This window comes from Theobroma cacao, chromosome 2 (assembly GCF_000208745.1).
Source record: "Theobroma cacao cultivar B97-61/B2 chromosome 2, Criollo_cocoa_genome_V2, whole genome shotgun sequence".
NCBI lineage: Eukaryota > Viridiplantae > Streptophyta > Magnoliopsida > Malvales > Malvaceae > Theobroma > Theobroma cacao.
The window spans coordinates 1,713,751-1,741,646 of NC_030851.1; the positions used below are offsets into that span (position 1 = coordinate 1,713,751).

At 34.5% G+C, this 27,896-nt stretch overlaps 7 protein-coding genes across 9 annotated transcripts; 2 read left to right on the top strand and 5 right to left on the bottom strand.

Annotated features, from left to right (window-relative positions):
* LOC108660581 (pathogenesis-related protein 1-like) lies at positions 2,243-2,959 on the bottom strand. Its single transcript, XM_018114714.1, has one exon. It carries the CDS (start codon positions 2,911-2,913, stop codon positions 2,425-2,427), a length of 489 nt encoding a protein of 162 aa, XP_017970203.1. The 5' UTR covers positions 2,914-2,959; the 3' UTR covers positions 2,243-2,424.
* Positions 6,050-6,535, bottom strand: LOC18607287 (basic form of pathogenesis-related protein 1). Its single transcript, XM_007041363.2, has one exon. The coding sequence runs from the start codon at positions 6,527-6,529 to the stop codon at positions 6,050-6,052; it is 480 nt and encodes a 159-aa protein (XP_007041425.2). The 5' UTR covers positions 6,530-6,535.
* On the bottom strand, positions 7,904-8,578 carry LOC108660577 (pathogenesis-related leaf protein 6-like). The gene has a single exon (XM_018114697.1). The coding sequence runs from the start codon at positions 8,504-8,506 to the stop codon at positions 8,012-8,014; it is 495 nt and encodes a 164-aa protein (XP_017970186.1). The 5' UTR covers positions 8,507-8,578; the 3' UTR covers positions 7,904-8,011.
* Positions 12,083-14,255, top strand: LOC18607289 (branched-chain-amino-acid aminotransferase 6). The gene is made up of 9 exons (XM_007041365.2): positions 12,083-12,220; positions 12,310-12,487; positions 12,575-12,751; positions 12,850-12,981; positions 13,084-13,182; positions 13,280-13,396; positions 13,497-13,592; positions 13,758-13,870; positions 13,990-14,255. The coding sequence occupies exons 1-9, from the start codon at positions 12,096-12,098 to the stop codon at positions 14,102-14,104; spliced, it is 1,152 nt and encodes a 383-aa protein (XP_007041427.2). The 5' UTR covers positions 12,083-12,095; the 3' UTR covers positions 14,105-14,255.
* Positions 15,374-20,702, top strand: LOC18607290 (branched-chain-amino-acid aminotransferase 6). Of its 3 annotated transcripts, none has more exons than XM_007041368.2 (11): positions 15,374-15,561; positions 15,941-16,067; positions 16,799-16,860; positions 18,918-19,098; positions 19,199-19,375; positions 19,493-19,624; positions 19,716-19,805; positions 19,884-20,000; positions 20,072-20,167; positions 20,249-20,361; positions 20,444-20,702. In XM_007041368.2, exons 1-11 carry the CDS (start codon positions 15,497-15,499, stop codon positions 20,556-20,558), a joined length of 1,275 nt encoding a protein of 424 aa, XP_007041430.2. In that variant the 5' UTR covers positions 15,374-15,496; the 3' UTR covers positions 20,559-20,702. The 3 variants fall into 3 exon arrangements, with proteins under 3 accessions (XP_007041430.2, XP_007041431.2, XP_017971714.1); XM_007041369.2 differs by having other exon boundaries at positions 18,921-19,098; XM_018116225.1 differs by having other exon boundaries at positions 15,375-15,561; positions 15,986-16,067.
* LOC18607291 (protein trichome birefringence-like 13) lies at positions 20,755-23,601 on the bottom strand. The gene is made up of 6 exons (XM_018116226.1): positions 23,134-23,601; positions 22,737-22,914; positions 22,462-22,602; positions 21,905-22,025; positions 21,375-21,509; positions 20,755-21,141 (listed from the first exon to the last, which is right to left on the bottom strand). Exons 1-6 carry the CDS (start codon positions 23,561-23,563, stop codon positions 20,878-20,880), a joined length of 1,269 nt encoding a protein of 422 aa, XP_017971715.1. The 5' UTR covers positions 23,564-23,601; the 3' UTR covers positions 20,755-20,877.
* On the bottom strand, positions 23,927-27,460 carry LOC18607292 (uncharacterized protein At3g49720). Its single transcript, XM_007041371.2, has 7 exons — positions 27,106-27,460; positions 26,632-26,764; positions 26,350-26,389; positions 26,117-26,158; positions 25,255-25,629; positions 24,870-24,925; positions 23,927-24,470 (listed from the first exon to the last, which is right to left on the bottom strand). The coding sequence occupies exons 2-7, from the start codon at positions 26,752-26,754 to the stop codon at positions 24,327-24,329; spliced, it is 780 nt and encodes a 259-aa protein (XP_007041433.1). The 5' UTR covers positions 26,755-26,764; positions 27,106-27,460; the 3' UTR covers positions 23,927-24,326.

Consider the following 27,896-nt stretch of genomic DNA (forward strand, 5'->3'; position numbering starts at 1 on the left):
CTTCCTATATTTCATGTTTCTTATTGTTCATGATGTAAAATTCCTTATTTTATGGCCATTGGCAAAATGCATATTTGCATATTCCCTTGTGGAAAATGATGTTCTCCTAATTAATTGATTGTCATGGTTGCTCTTCCCCCCTCTCCCTTTATGATAATAATATATGGCATGATGTCAATCCTTAAGGTTTTCAAATGGAAAAGCAAAGTGTTTCACCACTCCCCTTAAAGGATACTACTAACTTTGAACGATGGGTTTGTTCATAATGGATGTATTAATTTATGTTTTCTTGTGTTAAAAAAGCCTTTAGGCATTGGGTGGTTAGACTTTACGATTTTATCACATATTACCAAGAAAGAATTTAATTATTTCAAGTAAATTGTTCCTTAATCTAGGTCTTAATTTGTAATATATAAAGTTCCACTAGGAAACATAGTGACAAAGAATTGTCATGACAAGTCTCTTTCTTGTCCTTTAAATTGTATATTTTTAGAACAAATTGTGTTAATTACTTCAGTAAAATAAGATCATAGGACAATGACTCGTTATGACAAGTCTTTCTTTTCCTTTAATTTGTATATTGTTAGAACAAATTGTGTTACTTTAGTAAGATTAAGACCATATTCACTATGGATTGGTATGACAAAGTCTCTCTTTCTTGCCCTCCAATTTGTATGTTGTTAGAACAAATTGTGTTACTTTAGTAAAATTAGGCGTATATGATATTGTATATTAATTAACAACACTTTCAATATAAAATTCTTATGAAAAGAACTTCATTTCATGCTTCCGAAATACTTGAATAAGTTAAAAAAAAAGTTATTTAGGAGAAATAATAAATCAAAAGATACTAAAATTTATGTGTTCGATTCGTCGTTTCTGTTCAAAAAGTGAAACAATCGTTTTATTATTGAAAAATAAAAATAAAATAAAATCGTTCTATAATTTCTAAAACCAACCCAAGATCTTTTATACTCCCTCTCAATTTTGGATTCTGAGCCACTCTGCCACTGCACCCAGCCCAAGGCTTGAGAGGCTCCATAAGGAGCCCACCTATCTGAGTCCCACACAGCCGGAACAAAGTCAATTAAAGTAACACTTTTGGGAGTCTTGATTCCCCATGGAAAAAGCAAGTTTAATACTACTAGAAGTCTAAGTCTTCCTCAAAAGGAAAGCAAAAGGCATAGACATGTCGTCTCAGATTGACCAAAAACATTCCAGAGTTCACATAGCAACACACTACAATGAAATAAGATCCACTACAGGAGTGTGTTCCATGCTTGTGATTGTATGTTACACGTTGTGTCGTATGCAAAAACCTGACGACTTGCCTTGTCGTCGACAGTCTGATGGAATCAATCCGTACCGAAAGAGAGGTGAGGAACAATTTATGTTTTTGTCTCAAAAATGTCTCCTTTTGGTTGTGAAAGGAAAAATAATCAATGGTCCCTTTTGGATTTTCTCTGTTGGCAATTGGCAATAAATTCCAACGGGGAATATAAGAGGAAATTGTAGTCTAAATTCTAACCCATACTTCTGTAGCTTCCTTTATAGTATAATTTCAACACTGGAAAAATAACAATAACGATGAGATTGATAGTTTAACCATAAGATAAAATGAGTTCGGTAAAAAACAATCATAATGATAACGATATATATTTTTGCAAGCCAAAACTTAAACACCTTTTTTCTTTTAAAAAATTAAATTATAAACATAATTGACTCACAGAACTTTTTCATATACTCTTAGGAAAGTTTTGAAAATTTATCATATTTATAGTATTATTATTAAAACTCTTGATTCATAGAACTGGTCACATTAATAAAAAAAAACTCTTAAATATAAAAAAATAAGACCTGCCAGAAAAGTTGCACTATATCTTATAGTTTCAATCATCAACAAACATCTAATGGTATCACCCAATCAACACTAACTTATCACTCTTATTTTTGCAAGACTATCAGCAAAATAGTTTGCTTCTCTGAATATATAATTTTTAGTTATCTCAGTCTTTATTTTTTCAACAATTTAAGTTGTTATCAAGTTTCTTTTGGTCAATAGGTTAATTCATGAGTCTCTTTTGAACGTTGGCCTTGTAGAATTGTGAGACCCCTATGTAGCTGATTATCAGTTATACCATATTAATTCTTAGGCCGCCAACTTTAGCTGCATGCATACATGGTTATGAATTCCATTCAAAAGAGACCCATCAAAAGGGAGAAAGATAACAAACAAACAAACTATTCAAAGAAGATAGTTGATCATCTTTCATTCAATCCACAGCCATAGTTAAATAATAGAATGAAACTCCAAATATTTCATTTCCTTCATATTTATCTGCCATGAAGCAGCTAGGGCTCATTACATAGCTTATTTGTTATAAGATAAGTTGACTTCGGAAGGGTTTAAAGCAAAAGATGTTATCAGTAAGGTTTCTCCCCGACGAAGTTGCCTGGAGGGTCATAGTTGCAACCGATGAAAGTTCCACCATTGCTGCACCTTACCTTAGCACAACCGAGACGAACCGAGCTGCGCCAAACCACCTGAGTGTAATGCCCGCAAACCTTGCCTGGTGCACAAGTGTTAGAGGAGTAATCATAGTCGGCCTTCTCATCAACCCACATCCTCACGGCGTTGGTTCCCGAAAGGTCAGCGCTGCTCATTGCAAGGTTCTCGCCATAAGGTCCACCGGAGTGCACGAGGTTGCAATCGCCAATGTGCTGATTGGCGTAGTTTTGTGCAAAGGCAGCTACGTTGTTGTCCCAAGTCATGGGGCCAACACCGACCGCTGCACGAGCCGTGTTGTGAGCATTGAGGTAGTCTTGAGGGGAGTCTTGGGCATGGGAGGGGAGGACCAAGGCTAAGGCCATGAGACAAGTAAGAGCTAGGAAAACCTTGGCAACCTCCATCATGGTTTTGAAAATATCTATAATGCTATGCAAATATGTTTAAGCAATTGATGGGAAATGAACAAGTGTCTAAGGGGTATTTATAGCCAATACATGGTGGAAACTATTCGATCAATTTAGCAGGTGAATTTTCACACAATGCTTACTTTTCAAGATTTCTTCTTTATTATTTACAATTTTCTCTGGCATTATGAAAGAAATGCTTACCTTTAAAAACAAAATTCAATGACACATGGATGTTGCTTTCAGGTAATTCGTAATTTAAGGATATTTATATTAAAAAAACCTTTGGAGGTTATTTTATAAATATTGATTATTGCTTGTTTCGGTTAACCTTCTAGTTAATCAAAAATCAATTTAAGTCGGAATATTCAAATTCATAATACTTATCAGTCCAAATCTTCTTCTCAAATAAAGAACTTTCCCCTAGATCGAAAATAAATGATAATAAACTGCCTTCAAGGAAGTCGACAGATCTAAAAAGTTTTATGTTTGGTGGTAATATGTACTGAGAATATTGTATTTATCTTTAAGATATATATTTGCAGTTAACTCTTTGGAATAAACATTATATACAATTGTACTGGTTCTTGGTATTAATAATTACTTTACTTTAACCAAGCAAAATTAAAAATGAATAGATCTACTATTCATGCAACCTGCCTAAATACCAATTAATATAATTGTTTGCTCTTATTTTATAATCCATAGTCTTCACCATGGAACACGTATGTTCTCTAGATGCACTATAAGATTTTATGAACCAAAATTGCCAAATAAGATGGACACGGGGCGTCTTGTATACCCAAAGCTAATACACCTAGTATCAATAAGTTTGATTCATTAATAGCAATAGAAAGCTGTTAAATTCCATATTGTATGGCCCATTGCCTAAAAGCAGAATTCCATATTCCCCTTGTGGAAAATGATCGATGCTTCTCTTACTTAATTATCATGGTTGCTCTTCTTCTTCGTCTCCTTTATGATCTAATGACACGATATCAATCCTTAGGATTTTCAAAGCGAAAAGTATAATGTTGCGCTACGTCAAGGATACTACCTTGAAAGAAAACCCTTTTGAAATTAAACGACTTGATTGCCTTGCTTTGCATAGAATCATCCGTTAATTAGGCAATCACATTTTTTTATTTTGAAGTTAATAATCTTCTATTCAGCATGACAAAATTCTTCTTTAGCCGTGCAGAAAAACATGTCGCCGTCTAGCTTGGAAATATCGGGTAACCACGCAAAAAGTAACGTGTTGGAAAAAAAAACATTGAGGCCTAGACTCCAACGAACTGTTTGTGAGCTTACTTGACTTTCCAGGGCAGTGGACAACTTTGGTGTGCCAATTTAATTTCAACCTAGTGAAAGTTCTGTAGATATTTTGGACTTTGTTGAAACAGTGGGTTTGTAAATATAAAAGGAATCTCTTCATCTGTTGTTAATTTGTTTTAAATTAAATGTTCATTTTTTTAAAAAAAATTTAATATGATATCAGAACAAACATTGATCTCATTTGTTTGTTCTTCCATGAAGTCATTTCTTGATTCATCACTTTGTTACTTTTCTTTTTGTTCATACCATTTAATTGACTATTCATCACATTCGTTTTGTTTCACTTATTTATGCAAGTAACAATTTTGTTACTCCAATTCAACATCTTATTTATGAAATTGATTATAATTCATTTGGCCAACGTTCATAAATTGATTTTTTTTTAAATATACTCAATTATAAATTGACAAATCTTATCTTTTGTTAATCTTTTAATCAATTGATCATAAGAATAAAGAGATTCTCGTTAAACTTATATATCCAGGATACTCTCAACTTAATAAATATAAGATTTCTTATAATAGGAGAGGAAAGATAGAATCTATTCTAATACCATGTTGCATTGTTTAAGTCGGACTTCTAACCTAAAACTAATTGATTATAAATGAAAAAACCATTGTTATATTTATACGTTCAGAATACTTTCATCGTAATTTTTTTATCACTAATTTAATAATTTTAAATTTTACTAAGAATTTTTTTAAAAAAAAAATTGTTGATAGTCTTGGATCCAAAAAACTTTTTACTTTTCCACATGAGGGTCGCCATCGCTAGTCGTCAATTACGGGAAATAGACAGATTGATCACTTTTTTCTCTTATGGATCAGGACAGATTGATCTTAAACTTAGGGGAACCCATGTGTGGAAAGTGGAAACGTATAGGTGGTAAATTTGCCCTAGTCCAAAGAAATCGTTAAGAGTCCCTAGGGACTCTTCATGGCTATGTTAGGCATGTATACAAAGAAAATTTGTATGGTCAATGCAGTAGACTTACTTAGAGTCTAAACTTAAAGATGATCTTGCTCTATCCTAAGAAGGTATTAAGAGTTTGATATTTGGAACTTGAACAGGTACATGAATCTTAACGTAAAGTGAATTGTCAATATTGTCATGGACAAATGGACACTTACCTTGTATTGGAGTCAAGTTTTATGTTATTTTATTGGCCATTTCAACGATTTTTTCTCTTCATAGTTTCCTCTAGGATCGATCTATACCCAAATCTAGAGTTAAATATCTTTACAATTCTTAAGGAGAAATGTAAACGGGGTTGTTCGATTGATGGATTGGTCTTGTGAGGCGGATGGGCGCTCAAATGATAGGGGTGTGCTACAAGGACTGAATGTTCGATACTTGGTGATGAAATTGGTGGCTGCTCCATTTTTGTTTTTTTGCAGAGTTACAGAGTTTCCTGGTGTTTGCTGGATTTTTTTCTTGGCTGCTTAGTTGCTTGATTTATGACACTTAGATATTTCTTCTAAGGACAGTCTTTTTTGACTGCTTTTTTTTCGTATTTTCCCTATTTTCATTGAGATTGTTCTACCTTTTAGAGTTTTAGTTTATTTATAAATTGTTCAAAATTCACGTTTTGTTTCAATATCACGAGAGAAATGTTTCTTTATGTGTGACTTAATTTATATTTATAAATGTAAATTGGATCTATCTTCTAGAATATAGGCCAAAATAACAAAAGCCCAAGTCTCTTCTTGGATGAATCAAATAGTAGTATGTTTCCTTTCAATGTGTTCTCCAATCAAAACATACTAACTTTTTATTGTATGAATGAGTAAAAACTACTCAATTAGTAAGGACGTTCTCCCACGTAGTTCCCTGGAGGATCATAGTTGCATGTCACGAACCACCAGCCACTGTTGCACTCAACTCTAGCACACCCAAGTCGAGTCGAGTTTCGCCAAACCACCTGAGTGTAATGCAAGCACTCTCCTCCAACACATATGTTGGCATCGTAGTTGTAGTAAGGCTTCTCATCGACCCACATTTGTACCGCCTCCGCGCCAGTCAAGGCGTAGGAGGCTTCCGCAATGTTTTCACCGTAGGGTCCGTAGGAATGAACCAGGCCGCAGTCTGCAACCCTTATGTTAGCGTATTCCTGCGCGTAGGCCGCAACCTCGGGGTCCCAAGTCATCGGCCCGACCCCAACCTGTGCACGAGCTGCATCGTGGACGCTGAGGTAGTCTTGAGGGGAGTTCTGGGCGAGGGAAACGTGAACTAGAGTTGAAGCTAATAGGCAAATTGCTAATGAAAATTTGGTTAATCCCATTTTCCTGTCTTGGGAAAAGGCATCGGTTTATTGCAATTTTACATGTTGGTTTATATAGAAATACATTCATAATTATCTGAGTTGTTACATTCCATAAAAGAATGAACAATGTCAGACTGGTTTAATTAACTTTCCAATATATAACTTACCATATATTGATTATGTATGAGAGTTTTTTCTCTTTTCCCCTATTTGTTTCAATATATTGAATATTTATTACCCAAAAGAGGAACCTTAATTAATTATAATATCAATAAAAATAGTGAGACCTTGCCACCTAATAAGCATTGATTTTCTTTAATTTGTCAAGATGAAATTACTTAGTGATGACTTGGTCAATGAACATTGCATTTATTAAAAAGCATAATCTACCCTGGCTAAGATACAATCTAACCAATTGCAACATAGAAAACATTTGCTCTCTGAAAAATGCCAAATCCAAATTTCAAACTTCCACTCCCTCCCCTTATGCAATCACAAAATTTGAATAAAAAAAAAAAAGAAAAAGCAAGAAGCAAAAGCAATCCACCATCAACTTTAACTCCAAAACGTCAAACAACCATATATTTTAGTGGCTGGTGGTAATGATATTGTCAGTACTTTCTCCTATCCCATGTGCAAAAGAGACCAACGAGAGATTAATAAAGCTTACATGAATCTGACATTTGTGGCTTTTCTTCGCCGTCCAATGCCAATGATCCTTCTTCCTTTGCAACCCAGCGACAGCATCATAAATATTTTTGCTTTCATTTTTCCATGCATGTGGAGACCACAAACCATGCAGTTGCTCACATCTCCTAAGTTCTTTTTCTCTTCATTTTCCCTCGTCTCACAAATAAAATTAATGTTGAATCCCATTAGGTATGGGCTACAAGCTAGCATTAATTTGATATATATTATTTTGAAAAAAATAAAAAATTGATATTAAAATTAAATATCATTTAGAAATTTTGCCAACTTTTTATTTTTTTCAAAATAATATCTTATTAATGAAGTGTCAAAATTTGGTAATCTGATCGTATAAAGAAACTATATACTGTCAGTGCATAAAATAAAAATTTTTTAAAATTTTGTTCAAGTTTTTAATTAAAAACTAAATGTTAAAAGTTAAGAATTTAAAGGGTTTGCTGCATATACACCGTATCTTTGGAAAGGGGTAGGTAGGTACGTCTTGTTGCTAGCTCGGGGGATTGCTGTATCGTCATACTGAGTCTGCAGTTGCAGCAGACTCGAGTCGATATTTCGTGTATTTTTTTCGATTAGGAATGACAACTGTTCAAAAAAAATGAAGAGGACAGAGAAGAAAGCACAACAGCCATGGCATATATATATATATATATATATATATATATATATATATATATATATATNTATATATATATATATATATATTAATTTATGCTTCTCTGTAACATACAGAGAAAGATAATTAAACACAGCAGAGATCGTTTCGAGGGCGAGAAAAGCAGAGCAATGGTGTGGTTAATAAGGGCGTTGGCCCTCGATGTTTCCAACAGGATCATAGCTGCAAATAACAAAAACCCAACCATTCTCACACTTAGCTCTGCCGCACCCAAGGTGAACCGATTTGCGCCAGACAACCTGAGTGTAGTGCAGGCAGTCATCACCACCGCTATTGCACGAGTTGGAGGCGTAGTTATAGTCAGGCTTCTCGCTAGCCCACATTTTCAAGGCGTCGACGCCGTTGAGGTTGCCATAGCCTTCAGCGAGGTTCTCACCGTAGGGTCCATATGAATGCTCCAGGTTGCAGTCCCCAACCCTTTTGTTGGCGTAATTTTGGGCGTAAGCCGCCACGGTGTGGTTCCAGACGAGCGGACCGACCCCGACTTTGGCACGAATCGCATTGTGTGCGTTCACCAAGTCTTGGGGGGAATTTTGGGCTAGGGAGAAGGGAACTAGCGTCAGGGTCATGAAGCATGTGGCTAAGAAAAGCTTGGTGACCCACATTTTCACCATGTATGCAAGGCAAAGAAACAGATCAAATTAAGTTTTTTTTTTTTTTATGTTTTTTGATGTAATGAACTGGTGGCTTAGGGGGGTATTTATAGGCAATTCCATGGAAGGTATAGCTTAAAAGGAAGCTAAGAAAACATGGATGTGCCCCAGCAAATCTCGCCGAAATCAGGTCATAAAAGAATAATTAAGAGGAGAGAAGAAGAAGCAAACTGAGTTTTCCAAAAAATTAAAATATAAATCAGAATTCACATGCATTCCATAGGAACAGTTAGCATTTTGTCCACTTTAGGACGAATTGCTTTACTAGAGCAAATTAACTGAAAAATCTCTTGCATATGTTTAAACCTATTATTTGGCTAATTGCTGCTTTTCAATCCAAAATCTTTTAGCTAGGATTCGAATTTTATTTATGATCAAAATTGTACTAATCTAACTAATCATCAATAACAATTCCTGTCGACAAAAAACATCATTTTAGACAAATTCATTAATTAATTCATCTGCAGTTCAAGAATAGTTAAGATTCGGATAAAGTAACTTCCATATCAATGTCGTTAGAATGCATGTGATTTAGTTCAGTATTGTTCCTTACCTAGAACTAGGCCTTCAAATTTCCTTTATCTAAATCTTCAAGTGACCATGACATTTTAAAGGGAAAGCTCAAGAAAAATAAATAATAAATAAATAAATAAATAAAACAGGTCAAAAATCTCAGGCTTCTCTCGGCCTCTTTTGTCACCCTCTCTTATTGTGTAATCACGTGAACACATTTCATTATCTTACTGTACAAAGTTATAGAAATCGAAGGAAAACGATCCAATTATTAAATAAAGTTCTATGCTGGTACAAAACAAAAGCAGAGATAAAGATTCAAGAACTCTAATGTTTGGTCGCATATTGAACAAGCAAGTGATGACAGACACACTCATGTGATGATTTAGACCCTACATTTCACGGATGAACATAAGAGATTTCTTTGTTAGATGATGACTTTCTTTACACATGCATATACATGAACATGGTTTTTCAATTGGAAAAGATTCATGCAAAATGAGATGCTAATTATGAGCATATGTAATTATATATGTTGAGCTGCACAAACAAAACTAATATTTTCTTTTGAAAAGCATAGATCAATTGATTAATAATCGATGGTAAAATGAGTGTTGATTTGAATCTGCTGTCATTGTACTCGTTCATCTTCTAGCTAATGAATGTAACTTTATTTCGTTAAAAGCGATTACTCACCTTATCAGCAATGGATATATAGAATATAAATATATGCAATTAGCATTTAGCAGCATGTGATGAAGTGAGAGGTACGAACACGAAGATAAAGCAAAGACTAGAAGCATGCATTAAGTAGTTTTAATCCATAAATTAAGCAAGTATTGACATGTCATTACGGAATTAACGCCTATAAGATGGAGATGCCCGGTTTTCTGATTTCTCCATTTCAACGACAGAAAGCTAAGGTTGATTCAGTAAAGTTTACCTTTTGACTTGATGGTAAATCGAGAAGTTCTCATTTGACGCCGCAGTTTGATGCATGAAACCCGGGATACATCCTTTTACAAGCAATTGCCACAGCATGTGTACAGGTACTATGCATTTTCTAATCTGAAAAATTGGGCCTCTAAAAGGTTAACAGGCTCTCACGTTTTGGACGTTGCCTGGAGTGGTCGTTCCAGATTGGCTCATTAAGTTCTCGTAAAGCCCAATTCATCCACTGATTTTCATTTGTGGACCTTGTTTTTGGTTGATAAGTCATTCATTTTATTCATTATCAAAGCATTACAGCCGAGGACATGACTTTCCTCTGCTGCATTGACAGCAGCGAAACTCCTTGCAGCACCCAAGTTCAATCTACCGGGCTCTCCCATGTCAAACCTGATACAGATAACAGTGTATGCTTCACGTTCCTCCTGACAATTTGATTATCCATTTACAACCTCATTCCAGGCTCCTATAACTACATACATCATAATAGTTAAAAAAACATCTATTGGAAAAATATCAGCATAGCATTACAATAGTTGCATTTCACTGCCTAAAAGCCTTCCTTTCATTTGTTTACTAGTAATAAGAAATGGGTTAGTAATAAGTATTGTTCTTTGTTTGGAGAAAGTGTTTTATAATCAGTTCCTTGTTTCCAAGTCTTCCACTCTTGTTTTTTTTTTTTTTATCTTATAATGATTTCCTTTCTTCTTTTTATTTCAATAAGTACTCGATAAATAATATTTGATTGATCTCTATTCTCAGTTGAAATTCAAGGAAAAAAGAATTCATAAGCAATCAAGCTAGTAATCATGTATATAATCCTATAAAATTTTCTCATTTCATAATTAAAATTTATAAAAGATCAACGAATGGTCAATATCGGATCAAATGATTACTTGTTCTGTTAAGAATAATTTAAATGTCTTGAAATTTTAAAAATTAAAAAATAGTATGATAGAAAAAATCATGAAATTTCAAAAGCAAAAGGAGAAAAAATCTGTGGATAATTAATTTCAAGAATTGAAGTTAGAAATCTTGCAGAATCAGCTGCAAATCATCTACTTTTGTCTCCTTTTTCTGGGCCTGCTGACTCTCTTTCTTCAGTTTCATGTTCTCTCTTAATTCTGTATCCAAAGAAATGGTCTAATTACTTATCATTAAGGGTTTTCCTTCTTATAGAAATTAGGGGATTCTTCACTACAATCAAGGTAACTTATCAAACATCCAGTAATTAACCAGTCAAGATAATGAACAATATTTTAAAAATACTAACAATGAGAGGAATAAATGACGTTATGATGAAAATTTACTGATATGAATACCGTAAAACAATTGAATAATTCATAATAATAACTCAGAAATGTTAACATACAGTAAAAGATCAAATTGAATAAAAGAAATCAAACTTTTAATGATAAAAATCGGATTGGGACCAATATAGCAACCCAGAAGGCAAAATATAGCAGCAATGAAGACAGTAATGCACTCTTTTAGTAGCATGAATTTCGACTGCAGAATGTCCAAATTTCCTGATTTTAAGTGATTTTTTCTTTTATTTTTCAGATTCTCTGCTTGAATTGGAACATAAACTACTTTGATGCTCTTACAATTAATGTACTCATTCAGTGTCCTAAAAGTTAAACATGATGATGGCTTGTCTTACTAAGTTTCTGCAATTTTAGCCACAGTTTGAGACACCCTTCAAGGCTTCAGTCTTCTTTCTCTCCAAGGTGTTGTCATTCTTCTCAATCTATTTTTTAGTTTATTGCCGCAAATTTTCCTTGTTTCATGATCAATTTCCAGGGTTTTTAGTCTTGGAAGAGACAATGACATTGTGAGTACATAGTCTGATGAAATACTATTGATGAAAATTTATCTATTTAGGCCACTTCTTTGGACCAGAAATTGAGTTTGATTTGGTAGTAGCGTCTTTGAATAAGTAACCATGAATATCAACTTAGAAATTTTTTTTTTTTTAAGAAAAATGCTACTTTCAAACGATTAGACTTTTCTTTTTCAAATTTGAATCAAGCCATGCGTTAGAATCCGTCAAACTTTGAGTTAAAACTTAAAACTACTCAAACCCAAAATGCTACTTCTGATTTCGTACACTGCATCAGAGCAACCTGTTGGCTTCCTAACGTACTTATCCTTTCTCTTGATTGCAGCTAAGATTATGGCTCCAGCACCAGTCTCATTCACATCTGTTACCAGGTATTTTCCATTGTTTGCAGCCTCAGTGTACACAAATTAGAATGCTGTCAGCAATTCTTTAATCTAAGTTTTTGGCCCTTTGGAAGCAGAGATGGTGAAGAAACATACGCTGACATCGATTGGGACCAACTTGGTTTTGCTCTAACTCCGGCAGATTACATGTATGTAATGAAATGCTCTAACAAAGAGAACTTTCCACAAGGACAGCTTGTTTGCTATGGTAATATTGAGATAAGCCCATTCTCTGCAGTTCTGAATTATGGACAGGTGAGCACGGTCAAATTAACTTGTAATGAAAGTCTTATCTCAAACTATTAATCCTGACAAAACCCAAATCCCGGGTTGTGGCATCAGGGATTGATTGAAGGTCTAAAGGCATACAGGACAGAAAATGGTGGAGTTTTGCTCTTTCGGCCAGATGAGAACGCTAAGCGCATGCAAATGGGTGCACAAAGAGTGTGCTTGCCATCCCCATCTGTTGAGCAATTTGTTGAAGCCATAAAGCAAACTGTCCTTGCCAATAAGCGTTGGATAATAGAAAGAGCCTCCCCTCCTTAAGTTAGCTATCACTTCTATTGTAGCTAGTCCTTTGTTTTTTCATTCACAGTATGTGCTTTGATTGGAACTAGGTGCCTCCGCATGGAAAAGGGTCATTGTATCTTAGGCCTCTGCTGATGGGAAGTGGACCTGTTTTGGGACTTGTTCCTGCTCCTGAATGCACTTTTATGATATCTGGCACTCCCATTGGGAACCACTTCTTGGTAGGTTCTATATTGGGAATTCATATCTGGACCTAAGAAACAATCAATCCTCACTCAAAATTGCCTAATTAGTTCTGGATTTTGGTATAACGTGCATTTCAGACCAATCACGGCGCTGCAAACTTGTATATTGAGGATAAGCTTCCCCGTGCTTCTCCTGGTGGAACTGGAAGCATCAAAAGTATCACCAATTACTCACCTGTAAGTTTGAATTCCACAAAGAAACTAAAAAACCATGGTAGATTTGTCCGTTGACTGCGATCAGTCAGTTCTAATTTGACTAAGCTAATTGCTATAGGTTTTCGAAGCAGTATCTCAAGCCAAAGCCAAAGGATTCTCTGATGTCCTGTTTTTGGATGCAGCAACTGGAAAATGCATTGAGGAAGTTTCTTCATCTAACGTCTTTATTGTCAAGGTATAACATAGCCTACTTGTCAAGACTCTTATTGCAAAGACTTTTCCATCCCCGAAGTAAATTGCTCTATGTTCCCATGATTGTCCTCCATGTTATATAGGGCAATGTTATTTCAACTCCTCCAATAAATGGAACTGTTCTGCCTGGAATAACACGAAAGAGCATCATGGAACTGGCTCTTGATATGGGATATCAGGTGATCATCCTTACTCTCATCAACCAGCAAATTCTCAGCTAACCAAAGACGAAATCCCTCAACTTCAGCATATTGATCTTGTTTTTGATTTATAGCTTCTTAGTCAAGCAAGAAATCTCTAGAACAATATTTTCAGAATCTTTTTTTTCCTGATTTTTGCACCAGGTTGAGGAGGGCAATATCCCAGTGGAGGATCTGATGAGTGCTGATGAAGTGTTCTGCACAGGAACGGTTGTGATTGTTACTCCTGTTGGTAGCATAACCTACCAAGATACAAGGTATAGATGTCATGTAATTCTAGAGAAACAATGTTTTTTCTTCCTCTTCCCATGCCCCAAATTTTTTTTAATCTCGATAATTTGGCTAAATTTTTGTATATGTGATTGTGCGATTGCAGGGCTGAATACAAGACAGGAGAAGGAACAGTATGTAATAAACTGCGGGCAACGCTTAGCGGGATTCAAATGGGTCTTATCCAAGACAAGAAGGGATGGACCGTTGCACTTGATTGAGCTTCTCCTTTCTCCCTTCGCAATGCAGTGTTGAAAAGTGCACTCTCTCTCTCTCTCTTTATATGATTAACTTTGAGGCTGTCTGTCATGTTGACAGCTTCACTTAATAAATCTATCAGATTGAAACGATACATTATTTCTTATTTACGTATTCTTAGTTGTGTTCAATCTTACTAATTTTTTATGTTAAGTGAAATTGGCTTGTTAATTATCATAAATCAATACAAAATTTGATCATAAATCAGTTTTAGATATCTAATAATCAAACTAATCGAACTCATATTTAAAAATAACCAATATCAAATCAAATTTCACAAATAACAAAATTAACTGAAACTGAATTATAATATGGTTAGTTCGGATCGGTTTAAGAAAATCAAATTTGAGAAATTTTTTTTTTGTTTGTATATATTTATTTATGTTGTATTTTTTTATAGATTAATACTACAAAAATGTTAAAAATGATGATAAATAATTAAAATAAATAAGATTGATACTGATACAAACAATAAATAATAAAAAATATGGATAAAAACAACAACAAATACTTTATGATTTATTTCTCATGAGAAAACCCCATTATATCTTTATTCAAGTTCGATTAGTTTGGTTAGAAAAATTTTTAACTGAAATCGAACCGAATTAACTCTAACAATCAAACTACCTTAACCGAATTATTCGTAGAATAGAACTAACTGAACTTACTTCGATTCGATTTGCATTTGCACACCTCTAAACCTATCATCATAGTAATTTCAAAAGCCAAACACCCAACAAGCATCAAGCCACAAACATATCACTTCTATTCAGCTTCATTTTTATCAAAGTATCAGCATGATAATTCCATTTCTCTGAACACATTTTTAAAAAGAACACCTCCAATAACATCTCATGAAATATCAATTCGTTGAAACAATCTCCATAACATCTGAGATCTTTTACATTTATTCAAAACTCATAGCACCGTAACTGCTGAATCTGATTCAATAATTAACAATTTCTTTCCAAAGTCATTGGCGCATTAATTTCATGCATTGAATTGCATCCAACTTCTCCTGCTTCTTCACAAAGCTATCGGTCTTCTTAAATCTGATGCCATCAGCATTTAATGCCCACCAGGTCACCAACCCAATTAAGTTGGCTGCCAAGAAACGTGATGGATTTAATTGGCTTACCAGGTTTAGCCCAGACGGTAAGTGGAAGTAATACTACTAACAACAAACCAAGGTCTTTATGGTTTGCAGGAAGGGCAAAGTCCATAAATTGGTAGCACCATTCTCCCACCATATAAGAACATGACTTGTCATCCTTTTTCTGGGGAACTTTCAGAAATTTAATGATAAGAAAAGAAAATTGAAGAGTGGAATTCATATGTTCCGCGAATAGATTTTGATGAATTTGCAGGTGATCTTGCAGAAGATTCATATCATAGATTTCCAGGTGTTTCTTATTGCCAGGTAAGTAATTTAAAACAAAATCCGATCTCTTTGACAAGAAAAGTAAGCAATTCGTACTAGAAACAGGTTGGATCCTTAGTCATAAGCATGTTTAAATCAAATACAAATCACAGAAAATAAAAAAAAAAATGCACATGTAAGTATAATATGAATAGAAGTCATTGGTCGGTTATAACGATGCAGCCATGTGCCCAGTAAGATAAGAAAGCAATCAGAAACGTTGTAGACAAGAAAGATACCAAGGGTTCTAAAAAATTATGCACGTGGTTATGCTGATTGACAGAATCCTAAAGCTTTGTGAACTCTTCAAATGTATAAAAACCAGAAGCTTGCATGCATGATATATATATGTCACTTGCTTTGCTCATTTGTTGTGCAGAAGAGTTTCTAGGTCATTTCTAAAGCTCAATATGTTTTTGAGTAGGCAAGCCATGTTTGGTCTAAGCATTTGCGCTAGAAATGTGAATCAACTTTCAAGAATTGAAAGCCTCCTGTCAAAGCCAAAGGTATGTTAATGTCTTCTTCAGCCTGAGTTTTGATTTCATAACCTAATTAAGACTTCTCTGTCACTTTCTTTCTTTTTGGAAAAGCAAAGAGGATATTATTAGTAGGAATAAAAGGAGCAAGAATCATCCAAATGGCCTGATATGGGTCAATTTTCCTAGTTGGTGACTTCTTTTGTCACTTATTTTGCTCTCATGTTGATGTCAAAACTAAACCTTCAAAAACAATTTTCTTTGAAAATTATTTTTTTTCTTTTTTTTGTAAAAAAATTATTTGGTAACCTTTTATTTCCCAAGGAGGTCAAGGGATAGGTCAGGGAGGGGAGGGTGAAACGTCTGTTTTTGAAAAATTATCTTATGTTCTTAAAGGGTGTAAAATAATTTTCTTAGATCAATGGGTTTAATTTGTTTATTCGAAAAAAATTTTACATTCATTTTTGTATTTTTTTTCCTTTCAAATAAGGTCTCTAGAGTGGATCAATTTTCACACACTTTTCCGATGTGGTATTTTCGAGATCTTATTTGAAAGGAAAAAAATTGTAAAAATGAATGTAAAAAATTCACATATTTTTATGAAGTATAAAGATTGATTGCATAATTTGATTTTTTTTTTCTTCATCGCAAATCAATCAGAAATCAAAATAAGCGCGGAAATGAATTCATTAAGATTTTTTATTTATGTTCCTAATTACTTATTAAAATCTTAATTTTCTTTATATTCTCTTAATTTGCAGCTAAGATCTTACGCCAGGCCTGTCACGACTGCACTGGAAAATTATGAATCCAGCATTTACAGGTATGTGCCGTGAAGATATGCCAATTATTCTCCTAGTCAACGCGATGAGATGTTCCCATAAAGGGATTCTAATGAGTGAGATAATTGCTATAATTTTGATTAATACTTACAATTAATATAATAAAGTACAATTTGTATATTGATAGGACCAAACCAAATTTCCTTAATGTCGTGGGTTTAGGCCTTCAATTGGGAATGGAATCATGGCAGCCACTACAGCTAAGCTTAAGCTACATTACTTTAATTGGATTAACAAGTGATGGTACAATTAGAGAATATCATTGCATATATTATCCTTTATAGCTAAGCTTAAGCTACATTAATTTAATTGGATCCCACTCCTTTATATATTAGATTGATTAACTATTGATGGTACCACTTTGACAACATCATTGCACATAAATATGCTTTACAGCTAAACTTAATCTATCTATGATTAATGATCCCACTTTCTTATTAGTTAGATTTATTCGTTAATTCTTAAAAATGATTTACGAGATGCTTTCTTTTTAATTTGTTACGTTACATATGAGATCGTAAAAATTATTAAAGAGAACGGTTACTATATTAAGTGAACACTCCACGATTTACGCAATGATCTCTTATTTGAAAAAATAAAATTAGAATAATAATAAAAAAACAAATAACTTACAAAAACAATAAGTTTTTACAAGTGGTTTACGATGTTACCTTTTTATTTTAAAATGAAATTCTTTAATTATCAAGTTTGAATCTTTAAAGTTTTTATTAAAATTAATGTTCAAAATCAATTGATTACTAGAAGTTAATAAATAGATTAACCGAAAGTAATTAATATGTATAATTGTATACTCAATAACTAATTAATAGATAGACCAAACTTCAATTAAAAAGTCTTCTTCCCGTTTTAAATATATTTGAACTATTCCAAAAAAAAGTTTTTGAAAGATAACTTTGATTTCATAGTAATTATAGATACAAACATTACCAATTCCGGTAGTAGAGAACCTACAAGAGCCCCTATCTAAATGAAGACCGAACTCAGCAAAACAACGACCTGTTGGTCAAGATCAAGAAGCATCTCTATCCATATCTCAAAACAATCAAAACCCCAAACAACGGAACTCTACACAAATCATCCCACAAAAATCTATACATCAAAAACATGATAAGTCATTATTTGTTTTATTACGGTCAATCAAGATTTTATATTTTTATTTTAAATTAAATAAATTGTTATAATTAACAATTTGTACATCAAGACATTTGAAGTGAAGGATGAAAAACATCATATAATCATGTCAACATATCATTTTAACATATCACGTTACTGTTTATTATGATATGTCAGCATATCACGTTAACATCATGTGATATAAAATAATATATGATGTTTTGACTAATAATTATTTAATTCAAAATAAAAATATAAAAATTTAATTATTAGATTTTTTAAAATAATTTAAAATCTCTTTTTAGATATTATATTATAAAAAAATACTAACTTGCTTATGAGAATTTTTTTTTGTTTTCATATTAAGCATAATGAACCACGTGTAGTTAATTATTGGAAATAAAGGGGAAAAATGATTTATTAAAGATATTTTAGCTGTAAAAGAGTGAAAAGAATCTCCCTTAATTAGCCTGAAACCGTAACAGTCCCTTTTGTTTTCCTTTTTCCTTTGGCAATAAATTCAAACTTTTTTCTTTACACCTAAAGCTTATTCTCATCGACAAATTTTAATTTCTTCACGTTTCTTCAATATAAAACCTTCGCAGTTCATACTCTCCTTCACATTAATCTCACAACCCCAATTTGATTTCTCCTTCCCTTTCTCTTAATTTTCTGTTCTTGAACAAAAATTTAAGATTTTCCCAATGGGTTCTACTCAACAGCAGCTGCGATGGTAAGATCCTAGTAAATATTTTTCCTTCTTGAAATGTTGGCTTCTATTATGAATTGGCCAAGAATTGTATTAATGTTTAACATCGTCTGTTGTTTATTGCATGCCATTGCAGTCATGTTTTTCATTTTTTTTGCTAAATCTTGTGACCTTGAATCCTTTGTGTTGTCACAGCAGCGGCAAGACAGAATATGCCAATGTCAATTGGGATGAACTTGGATTTGCTCTAACTAAAACAGATTACATGTACGTAATGAATTGCTCTAAAGACGAAGAAATCTTTTCCGAAGGAATCCTCACTCGTTTTGGAAACATCGAGCTGTGCCCTTCATCTGGAATATTGAACTATGGCCAGGTGAGCAGTACTGATCACCAGCTAATCATGGAGCAAGTATAGCTAGCAACCAATGTTATCTGATGCTAAAATTTATGTGAAAAAAAAATGGCGCTATCAGGGATTATTCGAGGGACTGAAAGCGTATAGGAAGGAAGATGACGGAATTCTGCTGTTCCGGCCGGAAGAGAATGCCCTGAGGATGAAGATGGGTGCGGATAGAATGTGCATGCCATCGCCAACAGTTGAGCAATTCATAGATGCTGTTAAAAGGACTGTCCTGGCCAACAAGCGATGGGTGTGTATTAAACATGAGACTTGGCAGTACCATGCCAGGAAATGAATTCATGTTCTTGTTAAAGAATTTTTTTGTAGTAATCAAATTGGGAACATGTTTATATATATATACACACAGGTACCACCGCATGGGAGAGGGGCACTGTATATCAGGCCACTGCTCATGGGAACTGGCCCAAATCTGGGAGTTAAGCCAGCATCCGAGTACACATTCTTAGCTTATGCTTCCCCCGTGGGCAATTATCATAAGGTATGCTGCTGTCAGAAAATTATTCATCAGAATGAAAAGAAATCAGACGGCTTTGGAATCTGGGTGTTAATGTAATAATCTGGTTTTGCAGAGTCCTATGAACTTGGTCGTTGAAGACAAGGTCTGTCGTGCTGCTCCTGGTGGTACAGGAGGAGTCAAAGCTGTCACTAACTATTCACCAGTGAGAACTCGTTTTTCATGTAATATTTCAAAGTTTGCATGCGGCTTTCTGGACTATACTAATTGATTGCACATGCAGATCTACAAGACATTAGGTCAAGCAAAAGCCAGAGGATTCACTGATGTCTTGTTTCTTGATGCATTGACTGGAAGAAACATCGAGGAAGGTTCTGCATTCAACATCTTCGTTCTCAAGGTAACACTCATGAGTTTACAAAGAGGTATGATAAGTCAAAAAGACTCATGTTATGTATTCTTTTTCTGCAGGGAAATGTTATCTCTACTCCAACAGCACACGGGACTATTCTCCCAGGAATCACAAGAAAAAGCATCATCGAAATCGCATCAACTCTTGGTTACCAGGTAAACTGATCAGTCAGAAAATACTTCTAACAACGTTTGCCCCGATTTCATCATAACATTCCTAGGAACTCTGGTGTTCAGGTTGAGGAACGAGATGTTCCGATCGAGGAGGTATTCGATGCTGAAGAAGTCTTCTGCACAGGAACAGCTATGGTTCTCAAGTCTGTTGTAAGTATAACCTACCAGGGTAAAAGGTAAGAAAAAATCTTAGAACCATTTATAATCTGTCAATCATTATACATTGGCAGCATATGCTTATTGATCATATTAATGCAGGATTGAATACAAAATGGGAGAAGAACCAGTGGCTCAGAAATTGCATGCAACATTAACAGGAATTCAAACTGGTCTTATCGAGGACAAGATGGGATGGACAGTTGAGGTCGATTAGCCTCCTTTGTTATGATATACCAAGAGCTTCATGATGTAAAACTACCTAAGGAGATTGAGCATTGACCCTCTTTCTTCTTTGGTTTCTTTTTCCTGAAATTCATCAATAAATAAAATTAACTCTTGCAAAAGGTGAAACAAATAATAACAAGTGCACCTGAATATTTGACTCTGGCAACAAGGCCATTGGTAACCAATTAGCTTAACTATAAACCCATCACCATAAATGAATCAAAATTAACAAATTGCTTCAGAAACACATAACATAAGCAATACAGTTTTGGTAAATAATTAAATAAAATAATGTTAGTAATAATACTTCAGTTTCCAATTTTAAGACTGTTTAGATGTGTTACAAATAGGTCATTCCATGTATCCGTAATTCCCGGTAAGCACCAATGCATGCAGTCATCATGTTTCTTTCCTCCGGCTGAGGATGGATGGGCATCTGCTCTGAATTCACTCATACGGGTAATATCTAAGATGTGGAACTTAGACCCCTTGAGGGCCTTGAATAGGTGTTGATTTACAAGGCCTGCCTCTGCATTTGTCCCATTATTCTTCAATGAGAAGAGTTCTTCCACCTAAGAAAAAAGATGAACTAATCAAACCCATTAACCTTGATCCAGAGTGGAAACAAAGCAAGAGTCGAAGTAGGTTTTTTTCTTTCCCTTAAAAAATGACTAAAGTAAATCAGTATATAATAAGATGTGAGTTTTATTTGAAAGGTATTATAAGATGCAAGTCGCCCGTTTAGATTAACCAATTATAGTGTTCAATGAGTAATTAGCAGTGGTAGTAACTTAAAGAGACTCACTTGTTCAGGTAACAAAGGCTGTAACCGCTGACATGAGCCACCTTGGTCCCAATCCCCTCCTTCAAAATGCCTTGGTGATTGTGTGCGAAACAATTTAATAGCACCTCGTTGCATGTTTTTCTCCACAAACTGTATCTGTCAATAGACAAGAAAAAGAATTATGAGAGGGGAAACACACACCAGACAAAGAAAAAAATATTAATTAAAAAAAGATGCAGGCTGCATATCCAGCTTTCATTGATTTCTGCTTCATAACATTGATGATATTCAAACAAAGGAGCATGTAGTTACTTTCAAAGTACTCCAAAATAATGATCAGAATGAAGGAAAAACAGTAGCTATAATTCTGCCGAAGCAAGTGTTTTCCTACACAAAAATTGCACGCCTCTAAGAGAACATTATAAGGAATAGAAGCATTTAGACAGTTCAAGCTCTATTTAAGTTTGTGCAGGCAGCAGCGACTAATAACTTGTTAAAGCACCTATTTATTTTATTAGAAATTCTATTAAATACCATGTGCAATAACATACCATATGTTTTAAAACCTTATCCAAGCCAACATCAGGAGGTACTGGAGGGATCACAGGCAGACCCTTTTCAAAGAACAGCATGGGTGACTTGACAGGGTCAAATTTTGAAGGAGCCCACCACCTATTAAAAAAGACTCAAATTGGTAAATCTAATTCAGGAGATCTCCAATAACAAGATGGAAAAACATGGATTAGAATATCTAGAAATTGTTGCCAGGAACCAACATAAATATATAGCACATTCACGAAGCAAAACACATTTCACAGCCAGTGCCAAAAAGCTTTAATAAGTACGTATAACTTGACAAAACCATATCCAACTTTGGCAATTTAACGTGTCATTTCAGATCCCATATGAGAAAGCCCTACAATGCTTCCACCATTGGTCGTTGTCATTTAACATGAAATTAGGATCTGAAAGCTAAGAACAACTTGCGTCTAACAAACAAGCACATAAACATATGCTACCATTGCATGCAAATAAAAAAGTTCAGCACCGAAAATCTCAAGAAATCATCAATAGTCTACAACATATCAAAAAGAAAAATGAAAACTACCAGTGTCCTGTGTTGAAGATTAGTATATCATGGAAGCTTGGAGCCTTTTCCCACGTGCCTTCTGGAATATCAACATCAACTCTATAACCCTCTTTATATCCAAGAGCTTCCAACTTACCACCATTACCATTAGCTGACCACCTGCATTAAAAAAGCCAGAGCGAACTACTTTAACCGCGACCATGAACAATATCAGTCCACACCATGGAATGAAATGCAACCCACAAAAGACCTTTACTTATTTATAGTAATAAAAAGGGCTTAAATCAGCTTACCTACCATAACGTGCCAAAAGATTAGTTCGATGATATGCAATTGTAAGATTATACTGAAGAAAGGTAAAGCCGCGATCAGCTCCGGCCGCACGCCATTTCTTGACTCCACCCGACACACGTTTCAGAGTGCAAAACAAAGAAACAAACATGTTTCTGTTTAAGGAATCCCCAACAAACCCTGCACTGTTGGAAATTGGTAAGGCCTACTAATCAAGGCACAACATCCCAACATAAAATCGAACATAAATTAAAAATGTAATCTTTATTTTAGGGACACGAGTGAAAATTAACAGAACACTAACTGATTCGATTAACTTCAAAATTATACTAAAAAGCAATTGAATTTCGAATATCAGTCCAATGTTAGTATGAGGGAGAGAGAAAGAGAGGAGAGTACCAATGTTAGTATCCCTATAAGTATGAAGAAACTTGAGCGGATCGAACGGCGGGAGATCACAGTTACGAGGCTTCCATCGCCACTTAAAGATATCTCGACCGTTAGATTTGTTGTTCATAATGCAATTCCATCCTTTAAATATCTCTTTGCAGCTGCTGTCGTACCTATCGAATCTGGCATCCGGGTCGTAGATCCACGACCCGTCGGAGTAATCGCACGAATACCCGTCCGACGCATCCGTGTCGGATCCAGTGGCATAGGCGTCGATGTTATTGGCGGCGGCGATGGGTTTAAATTGGAGGACTTGGGGATGAGTTGGAGAAGAGGAAATGGAGGCCTTTCTGGAAAGAGAGAGAAGTAAAAAGACTGAGACGAAGCAGATGAGAGAGAGCAGAGGGAAGAGAGAAGAGAATTTCTTAGTTGCTGCCATGGCGGTTGCCGCTCACCGTTGTACACTACTTAAATGAGCTGAGCCTTCGCTGGTCTTTTATTATTTTTTTTTTCCTAATTCTCCTCAGGTTTTTGCCAATTATTTGGGCCAAAGCCCAAGGGCAAAATGGACTTGCTAAAAAGAAAGCCCGTTTAGCATTCACAAATTTTGTATATTATCAATTAATCATATGTTACAATTTCATTAATAAATAAATTAAAAAACTGAGAATTCTTGACTATTACATATTTATAATACGATACTTTATGATTAAGTGATAATGTATAGATGCTATATGTCGACAATACATCAAAAGTAAACCCGAGATAAAAATTATAATTAAGTTTTTTGTAATGGCAAATATTAAAATGTATGCCTAGCATTAACAAAGAACTATAATCAAAGCTTTCTGAAAGGTATTTTAGGATTCACCAAGGATGATACATACAATTGCAAATACAAGATATATCGTGCTGAAACTACAAGAAACATCAACATCATTGGGAAACCAAAAAGCCCGGAAGACTAAAAAATGATACACAAACACAGAAGCCAATTCGAAGGAACTCACTTCCCTGTATGATACTTCGAGTGAAAGATCCATCGCTTGACAATTGGTACACAAAATAACAATCCAGGGTTCGTTAATCAACACGATTTACCCTTTGGGTGAAAAAAAAAAGATGCCGTTGGAATGGTCTTCATAATCATCGATGAGCTTGACTTGAGTGGTGACCCTATGATGCTGCGATTCTCAACGGTACTACTTTAAGTGGAAAACTTGACAAGCTGGCCTATATGACCTCTTGGTCGAAGCTTGTTCAAACTTCTTTGCAGCAGCTTCATTCTCTTCTAGTTTTGTCTGAACAAAATATTTTATCCACCAAGATGAACTTCGTAATTTTGCCTTCATAGAAAATAGCATTTCATAGTATCAGACCCTACTTCAAGTTAAAAATCCCAGAAATTTATGGTCTCATTTCCCAGGAAAAAGAATTCAAAGCACGAACAGCATAGCTAGACCCGTTATGTTTCTCTTCAAACAAATGCTACAGCAAGTACTTAAGGTGATTCAAGTTGACCTTAGACTCCAATCCAAATGCAAGCTATGTGATGAATCTATCATAGTAGCATACATGCATGACAGCATAGAAATTTTTCTGAAACCACCATAAATATTACTCTCCTATTTAAGGCACCAAAAGCAAACTGATTAAGTTTGCAACTACTAAATTCAAAAGAAAATAATAAATCCAAATATAATAAAGATATCCTTCAGATGATCTATAAATAATCAATCACTTACAGGACGACCAAATTTGGATAGCTCTGCAACTTTAGCTCTCTGCTGACCTGGATAACCTGCTCATGGTATCAGATATCAGCAAGATAACTACAGAACCTGAATTATGTTCCAATGAAACAAAAATTTGCAGGCAAGAATGCATATTATAAATACTTCAAAAAGTCAGGCGCCATTGATTTTGTGATATTGATTAATGTAGAAATTAGCAGAAATCTTGCTGAAGCTGACGGTGAACCCAGATAAGATTTGATCGACAAAGCAGCTAAAGAAGCTCCAATTTCTTGTCAACTCAGAATTAGGTTTCAGCTTTCTTTGAATACATGCACACACATATACAAAAGATAATATTTTATTTCAAATGCATAAAACACAATGAGGAATTTACCAGAAAATATAATAACACCATCAGCTGATACCCTCACCAGTTCTGGAAGAGTTTTGTTAAGGTACCTAGGAGACAAGTAATCCAAGGCATCTGACACTATGACTAGGGAAAAGGATTTTGCACGGTAGGGAAGAGGAAACTTGATATCTGCCACTCGCACAATGCCTTTCCGCACAAGACTTTTGCAATTGACATCAGCATCATCTAAGTCATATGGCTCCACACCCCAGGCCTGAGTATCCTCTTCTTTTAATAATTTGGAAACCACCGAACAAGTATCAGGGGCTACGTGCAATACTTTATTCATGCTGTCACCATAAGCCTTCTTTAGAACAGGTAGTGCCCTCAGAACTTCTAACGTGCATGAAGAACCACCTGCAAATACATCAAAGTATTCTACCAAATCAAAATCTGCAATATGGACTCCCTGGCTTCTTTCTTTTATGGGAATGGACACCCAAGGCAGAGAATCAATTGAACAGATGCAACATCGAATCCTCAAGAGTAAGATTACAACTTCACCCTAACAATTACAACTTTACAAGTGCTAATGAAAGAAAATGGTATGTAACAGTAAATTATTCTAAAGAGTTCTAGAACTGCAGGTCATTGATACATATCCAAAATTTAGGAAAAGCGTTTAGGCAGGCATTATGAGTTTGACAATCCCATCTACAAATCATTTGTAATATAAAATTAGCAGAAGATTTCAAACTGGAAATATTTAGAAACGTTTTTAAAAGTAACTCTTACAAAACCCTCTCATAGACTGGGGCATCATAGACCAACAATCCATCATATCCAATATGCAAATTATTCAGAAGCTTGGAAACTAAAATAACAAGATATCATAAGCAGTTACCTTCAGTTTTACTTAATGCCTTTTTTTCACGGATGGATCCATCTGCAACCAAAAAAATTGAAAAATTGTGAAAAAAAAAAACCATGTAACTATGAGTAAAGTTGGAAACGACAACAGATAATGGTTTTTTTATCTCAGTTAGCATGTCATAGAGATCATTTCATGAATCTTTGCTAATTCAACTATTGCCTCTGAGAAAGAAAAGTTTAACGAGGACAGGAAGAGACACAAACCTGAACCACTATGCAAATAGCCAATCAGAAGAATTGCACCCTGAAAGTTTCAAGGAGCAATTAGGTCATATTCTTGCATTCAAAGCACACTTTATAGTAATAATGTTCAGTGCAGAAAGCTAATAGATCGTGAAATATGGTGAATAAGTCAATATATTTGGCAGCAATTGCAAGCTTTTGGATGCAAAGAATGCCATCTTGTAACAGAAGAACTCTAACACAAAGTGGCATGGATGAAGAAAAACACAAAAGATAAAAAAACAAGATGGAAGTCGAAATTACCACAACCAAAAGCCCAATAGATAACAAACGTGATGAGCGTGTTTTAGACTGCACTGAGCCCACAAATGGGATGCTTCCACCATCAGCAAAGCGTCGAGCAGGATTTACGGGCCTCCTTGACATGGTTACAAGACTGCAAAAGCATAGCAACTTTTTGTTAATGACATAAAGAACTAATCAAAGAATCTTCAACCCGATGTAACTGCATTGGCTACATTATTGTTCCTAAAGCTGCATGATCATAATCATGATTTCCCACTTCCAATCAACAATCAATTAACGATTAACCGCCATCGAATCCAATATTTTCTCATAATCTACCAAACCCAATTCTCCTTTTTCTCACTTAAAAGCCATGCTACAGCTAAAATTGGACCTAACATTCGTTAAAAAGAAAAAAAAAATGAAAGCTAACACTGTTGCATTCAAATTCAAGTAAAGTACAGTTTAAATAAATGAATACCCGAATTTTACCTGAAAACAAGGGGTTTGAAGAAGCGGAGTTGTTCTTTTATGGGGTTTTTCTTGGAACACCGATCCAGATCTGTATCTGGTCTTTACTCTTTTGAGTCTCTCAGTGAGAAATTTGCTTACTAGCTTTGACTCTATTCGCCCTTTTTCTCAAAATTTTTCAATTAATAAAATAATACTATAAATAGTATTTATAAATAGTATTTAGTAACTGTTTTTTATTTTGACTTTTTCTTTCTTTTTTTGTATGATCAGAGTCGCCATTGATCTCACGATCTATTCCATTTGGCGTTGGAAGGGATAGAGAAGATTCCCTCCCCGAGACTCCGACATTGGTCAGCAGGCTTACCTGCGGACCCTGCTTACGTTAGCGCACATCTTTACATTTTTACATTTTTGCTATCTCCATTAAAATTATAAATAATCTTTTAACTTTGGAAAATAATATATGCCAATGATAAATCTTTGATTTTATCCAACAAAGTCGTAAATCAATTTATATAATAATTTTTTTAATTATCAACATATTAAAGATATATATTTTACCATGTGATTTATGTTTCTTCTAAACTTATAATTAAGGTTTAGTAATTAATGTTCAGAATTTAAAATTTAAAGTACAATATTCGTCATTTTTAGTTATCAATTTATTAACGAAATATATTTCACTATGTGATATATGCTTATTTTAAATATATAATTAAATTTTAATATTTAAAATTTAAGCTTAAGATTTAAAGTACAATCTTCGTTATTTTTAATTATCAATAGATTATATATATATATGATTACGT